The sequence below is a fragment of the Pleurodeles waltl genome, chromosome 7 (assembly GCF_031143425.1).
Source record: "Pleurodeles waltl isolate 20211129_DDA chromosome 7, aPleWal1.hap1.20221129, whole genome shotgun sequence".
Classification (NCBI taxonomy): domain Eukaryota; kingdom Metazoa; phylum Chordata; class Amphibia; order Caudata; family Salamandridae; genus Pleurodeles; species Pleurodeles waltl.
Genome location: NC_090446.1, coordinates 871,812,797 through 871,825,241, shown reverse-complemented (window position 1 = coordinate 871,825,241; position 12,445 = coordinate 871,812,797). Strand labels below are relative to the sequence as shown.

Sequence of the window (12,445 nt, the reverse complement as noted above, 5' to 3'; positions counted from 1 at the left end):
AAGCTCTGCAGTAAAAACACTGCAAGTGATACAGGGCTATAATGGCACACAGATAGTATCTTTAATTTGCACATGATGTTATCTAACATCTTTGCTCCTATTATCAGGCCTGTGCAAAAAGTAATACTTTGCATACTGTGGCAGGCAACTTGGTTGGGTTTATGGGGTGAATGTGAAAGAAAGGTTGAGCATTTTGAGCCGAGGCAGTGATTGTAATTGTATTGTAATCGTATTTATATAGCGCTTACTACCCCTGACGAGGTGTCGAAGCGATTTTCGATGAGTAGCACGCTACTCTGGAACCCAACAAGAATTAGTGATGGATTAGTATTGTTAAATAATGAGTACAGTTTTAGTATTATTATGAGTTAATTTGAGCCGCGGATATGAGAGTTTGTTAGTTAGATTGACTTGAGTAATGGAGGGTTGGAGGAGGAAAGAAATCCAGAAGTGTTAATTGGGAGTATATCCTTCATTTATTCAACCCAAAGGCTTGGGATGAGTAAAGGGGGCAGAGGGGGGAAGAGTATGTGGAAGGGTAAGGGAGAGCATAGTAGCAGGGTGAGATAAATGCAGGAGAATTTAGTAGGCTTGTGTGGGAGGTCACGGTAGTAGAGTGAGGTTTGGTGAGTTAGATGTGGAAGCGGAGGGAAGAGCTAGTATAACCACCCACCCAGGAGCCATGTAATGATCCACGAACATGCCAAGCACAGAAACAACATATACATATATATACACACATACACATGAATACACACACATATGCACATACAATACATAATTAGAACCATGGGTAAAAAATACTTAGTCAAACAGGTTTAAAGAGTGTGTGTGTATTTTATTGTTATGACATAGTAGCAATACATATTTTCTAAAGAAACTATAAATAAATAGAAATATACATATAATCTGAAAAAATATTTATCAACATAGGCATATGCAGTTCATAGTTGTTTGAATATGGTGGTTATGAATGAAAGAGCCAACTCTTGAGTAGTTTTCTGAAGACAAGAAAGTTATCTGTGGCTCTTATAGTTGGGGGTAATGAATTCCATATTTTGGCTGCTTGGACGGAGAAGGATGTACCACCTATAGTCTTTTTCTTGTATGGTGGTGTTCTAAGGCGGGGTGCCAATCTTGAGCGAAGGGTTCTTTGTTGGATGTATTTTGTAATTTTCTTTCTGATGTCTAAATTAAAGCGTACAATTATGAACGCTGTGGTAATTGTGGTCAGAAGGGTTTATGAGTTTTCCAGAAATACTACCTTCATTTGTTTTCCAAGATTGAGAATACAATGGTGTTAGAGATAGGGCCCTGACTGATGATTCTAGTCAGAAGATTGTGTACATTCAGGAAGAGATGGGTGTAACGTCTACTTCTCTTGATCAGTCAGGTGCTTATGGAAGTAGACACTGGTTTGTGTCTGCAAGTTTTTCAGATTTGCAATGGGAACAGGGGATCTAGGTACCACAAGATTGAGCTGTATTATTCACAGCAGAGAGGGGAACGGTTGTGATATAATTAATATATTTCACTAACAAACTCCCAGGTCTCCTCACAACTTCCACATCTAGAATATCCAAAAGAAAAAGAACAGGAGGAACAAAAAGAGAAGTAGAAAGATATGAACAAAAACCCCAAAGCCTGGCAACGCTGAAAGCATCCTGTTTAAAGGACTAATTTCCTCACCCACCCAAAGGTGGCATGCTTCATCATAAGGAACCTCCTCAGTGGTCACTGATCATGGTGCAGGCTACTACCCCCTTAAACTAGCAGGGGGGCTCTTATGGATGTTTTTAGAGGTGTTACAATTCTATGAGACTGAGTTAAGTAGAATGAGAGGGCTGAGTGTGTATCAGTGTAAACTGAGTTGCAACTAACTCAATAGTATACTTGCAACTTTATTAGTGCATCCCTAGGTCATGATTAAAAACCAAGCCCGACTTGTTATAATTAAAACATGTCTGCTCACTTTTCAATATGAGGTTTGTGAAACTGCTGGGGTACAATTATTAGCATCAGTTAAGGGGGTGTTTCTTTATTTTTCTGCTAGTGTAGATGCTAATGTAAATTTTCCATTTCTGGTTATAGTAACAAAATAGAAAAGGTTTCCTGACATTTGGAGTTGTGTAGGAATGCACAGACGTATTTACTGTAGATCGGTATCTTGAAAGTTAAACATGGGCTATGTTTTTATTCGTCCTTTGTTTAACTTAAAATATGTATCTGCAAATAATTCTACAGGATTGATGGTGATTGCCAGAATTTGTGGTCTTTTGGATTCAACAAAACATTGGTCATAAACCCAAGATGAGATGTTCTTTTCAATAAGGAACATCAGCTAAGCATAAAACAGGGCGCAAGATGTACACGTTAAAAAGCACAAAAAAAACCAGATGACACTCCTGGCATCTTTGGAGAAGAGCATGCGCAAGAAGAAATCGGACACCAGCCAGTCTTCTTCATTCGGGACTCGGAGTTGGATCTAGATTCGGACATCAAGAGTCAGTGCATCCCAGCGGTGCAGTACGTAAGTATACCAGCATCGACTCACACAAACCAAAGACTTTTAAAAAGACTCCTAAATTGGTCGTCTGCCCTCTGGCCATGGTGGGAGCCGAAAAATACACTTGGATGCCCCACCTTCCGGTTCGGCACCATAAAATCGAACACATCCACTTCGGACCTGGAGAAAATGCCATCCACTTCAGAGCTGACATTTTCGGTTCAAGTAAAACATTAGTTCTCGAAGGGTTCAGAGCTGAAAACTGTAGTGAGCAAACATTCTACAGTTCCCTCGGAGGAGTCATCTTCTATAGAGCCTGTCCTTGAAGTAAAGGACGCTAAACAGCGCAAAAACATATACAAAAAGGAACAGGAAAAATGATATCTTCTCCTCCTATTCCAATTAAAAAGAGACTTGCATTCCCAGAGACTTTGGACACTGTGCCTTCCTCTAAAAAAGTCTCTGAAGAAAAGGACAAGCACCAGAACAACCTCCGCCTTCACCACCTCATTCTCCTGTATGTCCTTCTATCCCCCCTCCTCCATGGTTACCTACATATTCTATTCATCCATAATTTTCTCCAGAAGCATCATCATCACCTCATAGGGACGATTTAAATGATGTTCCACAAGATACAGACCCATGGGATCTATATGATTCAGCTCCCATTTTACCCAATGACCCTGACCTATATCCAGCAAGACCTTCTCCCCCTAAAGATACCACAGCATATAACCAAGGTATAGCAAGAGCAGCAGCGTATCATAATATGCAGCTGCATACCAACCCAATAGAAAAAGACTTTCTATTCAGTACATTAACAAGAACACACAAAATTCCCAATTTCTACCCATGCTTCCAGGCATGCTTAGACATGATAATGACATATTTAAAGAACCTGTTGAAGCAAGAATTATTACACCAAGGGTGGATAAGAAATATAAAGCAGCACCCTCAGATCCAAATTTTATAAAGACACAACTATTACCATACTCTATAGTGGTAAGCATGACACAAAAGCGTGCCAATAGTTAATCCACAGGGGATGCTCCTCCTCCAGATAAGAAAAGTAAAAAAAACTAGATGCAGTGGGCAAAAGGGTGGCTGCTCAAGCTGCTGATCATTGAAGAATTGCAAATTCTCATGCACTTCTGGCAAGGTATGGCAGGGCTCACTGGGACAGAATGGAAGAATTATTACAAAGTGGTAGAGAAGCGCAGTATGCAAGATCCATTTTCATCCTGGCACTTAAGACCTGAGGCTAAGGCTTCATGTGAGCTCTGGTTCAAGAGCCAACATGACTCCAAAATATTTAAGGATGAGCCATTGGCTTAGTATGTCATTCTGGCAAGTGAATGAAGTTCTGGGATGAGGAGGTATTGGGATGAGGAGGAATTTAGCTTTATTAGGACGGAGTTCGGATGTCTCCTCCTAAAGAGCCAGTAGCCACAGGCAACGGGGTCCCGGTTGGGGATTTGCTAACTACAGAAGGACATTATTGGCGTATAGGGCAATCCTATCTTCAGAACATTTCCTCCAGGACCAGTCTATGATCTGGGTATTGCAGTGGATCAGTCTAACTAGTGATTCACTGACAAGGGGGAAAAGGAGTGGAGTGATCGTGCAACCCTGGTGGCTTCCTATTCAGAAAAGACTCATTTGACCTGCACTTTTGCCGTAAGGTGAGCATAAAAGAGCTGTTCTTATGAGCGGAAGTGAGAGACGAAGCCCATGCAGTTGAGGCCTTCATCCAGAAAGGCTCAGTCTACATTATCAAATGCCTTCTCAAGTTCCAAGAGTAGCAGGGCGTAGTGGTCTCGGGAGCTCCTGGGCATTGGCCAGTGCTGTCTAATACAGTGTTGGGTACCACAACCCTGCATAAAATCACATTGGTCAGGGTGGACAAGTGTGTCTAGAAGTTGATTAAGGCTGAGTGTAAGAAGCTCTGCAAAGATTTTAAGTTCCGTATTTAACAAAGAGATGGGGTGCAGTGCCTTGCATTTGTGTCTATGGTTGGTCGATTTTTGGGATGATCATGATGGTCACGGAATCAATCTTTGCAGGGAATTTTAAGGTCTTTTATTATGAATCTGTTGGATAATTGACCATTTTCAAGCAGGAGGTTCTTGTCCTGAGTTGAATGATTGAATAAGGGCTTTAATAGGCGACCCCCATAGTGATGGATTCTATTTGATTACCTTAATTGACATCCCATTAGGCCCTGGAGCATAGGAATTTCTGCATTAGTTGGTCAAAGTTTTCATTTCTTCTTTGGTTATAGCTAACCCTTTATTAGTATATATAAAGGCTAATTCAGGTGAGGGGATTGAACTGGAGAAAAGCTGTTTCAGATAGGTTTCCCAGGTTACAAACCAGATAGACATTGGTAACTGACCTACTGGCTGATGCTCCTGAGCCAGCCCGAACCCCAAATTGCTTTGGCTCTTTAGTGCGGATTGTGTTTTATCCCACCTTTTATCTTGTTCAGAAATTTTGAAATGCTTAATGATTCTCATATCTATGTATTTCAGATGGTTTATGGAATATTTACTGTCTAAGTTTTGTTGGGAGTAGAAGAGTGAGCCTTAGTTTCCTCCTGAAATATTTTTTGCTGTTGGCATTTGTCAGATTATTCCACTTGTAACAGCTCGTGTTCTTGAAGGAATGCTTTGTGGTAAGGGAAGGCAGATAAAAAACAGAATACTATTTCTAGTGTTTCGCATATGGCGATCCAATTTGTATCATTGGATTTTGAGCATTCCAAGTCTTCTGCTGCATTACTCCTAATTGGATGATATGTAAATTGCACCAGCTTTGAGCTTATATTGTTGGTCCATTCAACTTTCTTCTTGTTAGAATATTATGCTTTGTTATTCGGGCATTAGGATGACTTAAAGGAAGTATGCTGATGATTGTGTGATTTGTTGAGAGTTGTGGTCATTTTTCTGACTTGTGATCATTTATGGTTATAGTTTTTACAGATATGATAGTTTGAAAAGTGTAGTAGCATGAAGTCAATGGTTGATGTTTCTGTGCTTGTGACAGTTGTCATCCTTGCTGGTTGATCTTTAACAAAGCACCCATTAAGGCAACGGAGTCCTGGGCCTGAGAGAAACATTCTAAGAGGTTTTTTTTGTCTGCTTCTGAAAAGAGCTTGTAAAGATCATAGTAGGGCTTTTAGGAATATGCAACTTTATCAGGGCTGTCTCAATCGAGTAGTAGTCTGACGATAACCATTCTGGACCCCCGCAACCTGCTTGGGAGTAGAGGAACTCTGCTTAATAATCCAACAAAGTCCCTGGTGTTTGTTTGGTTCTCAAAGAATTCTCAACTCTCAACAGTCTGAGGACTTTGAGACTAGGTCATTGACCATTGCTTAAACCCAGGGCAGGCTGTAATCATCTTGCACCACCATTTTGGTTTATGCACTGCATGGAGTAAAATGGCAATAACCATACTCGACAAGTGACCTTTTGGGGCTCACCCCTTACCAGCACTGCCTAGTGCTGTATTGCCATGCCAAACATTAGAAGAATCATCACCCACTTTCTAGGGACTCTTTAACGAAGAAACCAACTTCCAGTCAGGTTAGCTATGGGCAAGTCTCTGTTATTTTAGATTGTTTGTTTTTAATCTTTTCCAGAGGTGAATTCTAAATTAATCAATTAGCAGAGAGTTGGGGGTTAGTTACTAGTTTTAGCAACCAGCCATAGACATTTGTGTAATGCCTTCATGTTTAGATTTGGGGATGGTGACAGCAGTTGCAATGTATGTGTACAAATTCCTGTTGTTAGCTTAAGTTATTTGTGGTTGTGTCAGAGTGGGAACGAAATAATTTTTCCTATTACATGTTCTTTAAATGTTATGGTGGTGACAATGGAAATGGTTCCCTTAGTTTAACAATGCATGTTTGCTTTTTACTGTCTCTACAGGTACAGTGATGTCAAAAACCAGCATGAAATAATAAGGTGTTTAAAGGCGTTCATGAATAACAATGTAAGTCTGAATGTGCATGAGCATCCCGACTTGATCTTAACAGCATTGTACTAGTGTAAGAACCAAACAAGTGTAGGTTTGAGAGTTATTTTACAATGAAATAATAATCAGAATTCTTTCTTTAGTACATACATTTTTGTTAGGTATATTATGCAGCTGTTGTGTGTCTTTTAATTGTATATTCATGTGTGTTAATTATATGAATTATATCTTTCAGTAGAACACTGAGGGTTTACATTTCATTCATTGTTCACACTTAGTGAAATCACTTGGGACTACTTTGAGTGTTAGAAGGGCATTAACAAAATAAATGCCACTGCTGATATTTATATCCTGCCTTTAATAAAAATACACCTAGTGCATATTCATTTAATAACACCAATTGATTTGCCAGTGTAAAATTTCCAAGACCTGTGTTGATTCAACAAGAACTGCTCAGGAAAGGAATGTAAACTAACCTGTCCAAACAATCATTTGGTTGCTGAACAGGCAGGCAGTGTAATCAAAGCTACTTTCATAGCCAAGAGATTTAGCCCTTTAACTGTGCAGACCTCCTCTATTGGACTGATTGTTAATCTGGGGCCTCAAGACACTACCTTTAAATGGGTGGAATGCACAAAGGACTGAATAAGGGTACATCAGGAACCTTATCATTTGAACTTCTATGAACCGGTTGAATCACCGGGAAAAAAACAAGACTGCCCGACCTGATGTGTGTGTGTTTTCTGGCTGTGTCAATACGCAAATCTCATGCATCATGCCTAAGGACAAGTCAGTGCTTTTGGGTGGTGCAAATGACCATTTCCCCAGATTTACTGCCTTTAGCTGAAACCGTTGTTGGCCACAAAACTCTGCATACCTTACTCCTGTTAAAAAGTTATAAAGGGCTGGTGCTCTCCCTTTTAAGCCTGGCACACTTAACTTACTTATAAGTCCGTTATATATGGTACTACAGGTACCCAGGCCCTGTAAATTAAGTGATACCAGAAGGCTACAGTACTCTGTGCCACCCACTAAAGTAGCACTGTAAAACATGTCCACAGGTCTGCCCTTGGACATACAATTAGTATAATGTAGAACCTGAAATCAGAACATTCTTAGACCTGTGGAGATCAGAAGGACAACTGCCCTGCTGTCTGAAACTTGAAGGAAGACTGGACCAGCATTTTTGCACCCAGATCCTCGGAAGTGACTCCTTGAGTCAGTTGGCTGATCTCCTGTTTGAGCTACAGGGACACAATAAGCTTCAAGTGGCCTTTTCCCTACAACTGCCCAACTGACCAAACCCAACTGAATTTGACCTGGTCCCCTCTGCTGGCCTCCGTTTGAGGCCCCCTCACTCCCACTGAAAGCTCCATCCCTGAGTGACAAAGAGCCACATCATGCAGCTCTCGACACCAAATCCAAAGCAGAGACCTGCAGCTCCTGTGTGAAAGCTTTAACACATCCAACCAGAGTGATGCAGTTCTCTGCAAAGCAGCTCCCGACCTAAGTCGGAAGGTAAAACTTCCAACACGACTAAACTGGTCTTTTATCTGGCCTGCACTCTATCACAGTTGGCTTTAACTTGGGACTTTTTTTCCAGTCCCGTATGAACAGATAACTGAGGTTGGAGGTTTGCTTCCCTTGGTGCAATTTTTGTTTCTAAAACTTTAAAAACTTCTGTGTCTTGTTCTGCTCATTGGATTTTGTCATTTTGGTGTCATTTAATTTATAATAATTAACTGCAATTTTTCTAAATTGGTTTGGGATTGATCTTGTGTTGTTACTTGATTACTACTTGAATACTATATAAAAACTTCACACATTGCATTTAAGTTAAGCCTGACTCATTGTATGCAAAATTACTAGAGAGTTAATCACAGGCTTATTTAGTGACTAGTGGTTCTCCCTGACAAGGACTTTGATTGTTATTTGAGGTTGGTGCTCAAACCCTTCTCTGATATTACAATTTCTTACAGTAGTACACTGGGCAGCTAAGCCCTTTAGGGTCAAATACTGATGAAGTCAATAGTTTTCTCTTCACTTAAGGACCTAGTATGCCTAAGAAGTCTTTCGGCCACCTATGATCATTGTTTAATTTGTGCCGGTGTTTCCCAGTGCTCGGCACTATCACTTATTTCTAAACACCTGCACATATTTATGAGAGTACACCACATGACAGCACTGCTTCTATTTTATTTTATAGAAGAGCACATCTGCGGAACATTTCACTATTTATTATACTTTTAAATAAATGGTAAAACTAGCACTTCCGGGACATCCCTGTAGCTTGAGGTGACACGGAATAGTTCAAAGCCTCACACCTGTTAGAATGTGATCATCAGCTGTGGTAGAAGCTGTGATTGGTGCCAGCAGAAACGGACTGCTGTGAAAATCTCTGGCACTTCTTTTTTTAAAATAAATTAAACACTGCGTAAGAATTTAGTATGGGCCTTTCTTGAACGTCAGTTCACCAAAATGCTCGGGGTAGCGGAAGTGATATCACGCGCCCTTTGACCTTCAATTTCACTCGTACAAATGCTTACATATACACACATGAACACACTTTCTCACGTAAACACTCACCCTCAAGCACGCACACAACATACATTTATAAGCATTTTATTTGCTTACCTCAGCTGCCAGGATGGCTATATTCCATTAAATGCACTCCGTTTTTTATTATTATACTAATAGTGAATAAACAATATTTACTATTAATGTATTTAAGAAGTGAAAGAAAACAGGGAGAAAGGAGCCCCACCGACCTCAGTAGGGATGTGCTACCACTGTGTTCCAGGACCTGATTTCCAGGGGTCGCAAAGGGCAAGCCAGGGGTCTCATCTGCGACCCTTGGAGATCCCTAGAAGTCGTCCATGGGACCTTTAGACTAGGGATGAGGAATCGGAAAGGTAGTGCCCAAGTGGCAGCGATGTCTGTTAACGGCAGGATGCTAAAGGTCATGGTGTTACAGTGCAAAAATTGCCTGAAATGTATGAAATGCTGTTAACGTGGAAGTAGACTTCTACATGCTTCACTTGCTATAGCGCACTACAGGGGTTGTAACTAGTGTTTCCAGTGTCTACAACAGTGCTGTTGTTTTCATCCAAACATAATCCCTCCCACTGCCCCCAGTGTATAATTTGAGGCAGTGGTTTCAGGTTTTGGGTCCTCCACTTAGTTTTCCTCATCAGACTTTGATCCAGAGGAACAGAGACACAAATACGGAAAAGGGGGAAAGCAAGCAGAAGATAAAGTCGGCAAAACAGTGACTAAAGGAGAAAACAGAGATTAAACAAAAAAATACCTTCAAGAGTGCGATACAAGGGACGTGAGGCTGTCTAGTGGTGAATGAAAGGGACTTTAGGTGAAATCAAGACTGCTTCCTTGGTAACCGGCACCCGATATTCATTTGCTCCGGCTTCAGGCTTCTAAGCATGTCCTGGCACCCGTTTTACAAAAAATGCTCTGACTAGCCCACGCCACCCCCTGTCCCTTGATTATGCCCATGCACCCTCCCCCTTATCAGTGAACGTACCCCTCAAAAGGGACACCATCAGCCCTAAATCCTAACTGGGTTCGTGGCTAAGCTTTTATTCAGTATTTGGTAACTCTGTTAGTTTTCTTGTTCTTATTAATCCGTCTGAACCTGTGCTTGTCCTACTTTGCGATTTAGCTGATCCTGGTGGGAATCCTCGAAATGTGTACATGTACACAGATATGGTAGCTAAACATTTAAGGCTTATTGGCATCTTCCATCAAACTGCTAGAAAAAAGCTGTAAAAATTTGGACTTAGCAGCAGTTTACACTTCGGGCGATAAGAGTTTGTTTGTAGGTTCGCCAGTGCTCCTCTTATTTGCTGCATACTAAAGCGTATTTTCTAGCTCTGGAAACACACTCAATCCCCCTTTAAAAAAAACAAAAAAAAAAACGGTAAATGCAGTTTATTCATTACCTATTATTTAAAAAAAAATAGAAATGTGTTGAAGAAAGGCCATCCATTTCCTTTTCTTCCAGGGACCGTCATTTAAGTCACAGTTCTTGAACAGTGCGATCCATACATATTTCAGAGCTCCTTTACAAATTGTTAACTTTCTAGCACAACCCCTCCTTTTTAAAGTTACATTTTTACATGTTTGTCTATATTTTATATTGACTGAATTTCACTTGTTTGTTATAAAAAATGGCAAATTGGGAGAGACTAACTTTCCCGAAGTCTTTTAAAAAAAGTTATTCAGAGAAAAAGCGAATTGGAGTCATGTAGGCAGCAGTTTACGAGATGTGATACATTAGACACTACTCTGTCAATGTAGCCTCAAAAGTCCTTCATGGTTTTGTACTAGCAGTTGCTTTAATTGTTTCCCTGCCACATGCAAATGAGCCTGGAGCACTTTACTGGGTTTTTTAAACATTCTTCTGACTGTAAATCTGCTTTATTATTTTGTCACACATTATTCATCAGTCTTTAACGGTTTGATATTTTTTTGGGCAGAGAAGGAACCTCATTTTTTGTCCTGCCAAGCCTCACGGCTTTCAGGTTGTGCCCTCATTATTTAAAAATGTTTTTTCGTACATTGAACAGAATTCAGAGAAGGACCAGTTTGACAAGTGTCAGACAGGACAAGTGTGTGTTCTGTCTGTCAGTTACTCTCAATGTGAATTTTGTGAAGGAATGTCTTGGAGGAGCGACCTTTGACCCTGTCACCAGGCAGGTCGCTCCCCCCATCTGCCACGCAGCCCCCTGTGGGTTGAACCTCCGTTGCCGCTTTTGCCGCCTGACTACTCGCTCCTTTTGTTCTGTACCCCTGCGCTTGGCTTCTGTGCCACTTCGTTTTTTTCATTCTGTGCCCCTGTGTTTTGCTTTCTGTACCCATGTGCTCTGTTGTCCCTCTCCCGCCGTTTTTTCCCCGGGTTTTTACCTTGCTGCTGAGCCCCTGCTGCCCCGCCCCCTTCACTCCCATTGGCCGCCCGCTCCCACCTCCCAGCTGCTCCTCCCTCCGTCTGCCCTCATATGGAGGCCGCGAAGCAGTGGTAGAGAGCGACCTTTGACCCTGTCACCAGGCAGGTCGCTCCCCCCATCTGCCACTCAGCCCCCTGTGGGTTGAACCTCCGTTGCCGCTTTTGCCGCCTGACTACTCGCTCCCTTTTTTCTGTACCCCTGCGCTTGGCTTCTGTGCCACTTCGTTTTTTCATTCTGTGCCCCTGTGTTTTGCTTTCTGTAACCCTGTGCTCTGTTGTCCCTCTCCTGCCATCTTTTCCCGCAGTTTTTTCCCCGGGTTTTTCCCCAGGTTTTTCCCTTGCTGCTGAGCCCTTGTCCCCCGCCCCCTTCACTCCCATTGGCTGCCCGCTCCCACCTCCCAGCTGCTCCTCCCTCCCTCTGCCCTCATATGGAGGCTGCGAAGGCAAGCCCGTCTGCGCCTGGACCGCACCCAGCACCAGAACCCCTGGAACCCGCACCCCCCGCAACGCCAGACTGCACTACGACACAAGCACCCTCCACGCACTCAACACCAGACGAGACCACCCCTGCTACCGGGCCACCCCGAAACGCACTCAGGGGCCTTTCACCTGCCGGAACTGCAGATTCAACAGCATCCAACCCTCCACACCACCAGCCAGAGAACCCAACCACCTCCGCTGCATCCTCCTCAACACCCGCTCCGCTCGCAAACACGCCATCGAACTTTGGGACCTCCTAGACTCCACCGCCCCCAACGTCGCCTTCCTGACGGAGACCTGGCTGAACGCCACCTCAGCACCAGACATCGCCAGAGCCATCCCACAGGGCTACAAGATCTCCCGCAGAGACCGCACCAACGGAGTGGAAGGAGGAATCGCCATCATCCACAAAGACTCCATCAAAATTTCAACGAACACCAATGACACCCTCACCACTGCCGAGCACATGCACTTCCAGATCCACACTGACCCCAACACCACCCTCAGGGCAACTCTCATCT

At 42.5% G+C, this 12,445-nt stretch overlaps 1 protein-coding gene across 1 annotated transcript in view; it reads left to right on the top strand.

The window, feature by feature from the left end:
• The window catches only part of DIAPH1 (diaphanous related formin 1), a 978,623-nt gene that overhangs the window by 336,822 nt on the left and 629,356 nt on the right, over positions 1–12,445 (top strand). The window contains exon 7 of the mRNA XM_069199475.1: positions 6,439–6,502. Coding sequence (XP_069055576.1) covers positions 6,439–6,502 — 64 coding nt within the window. The remainder of the gene's footprint in view (positions 1–6,438; positions 6,503–12,445) is intronic.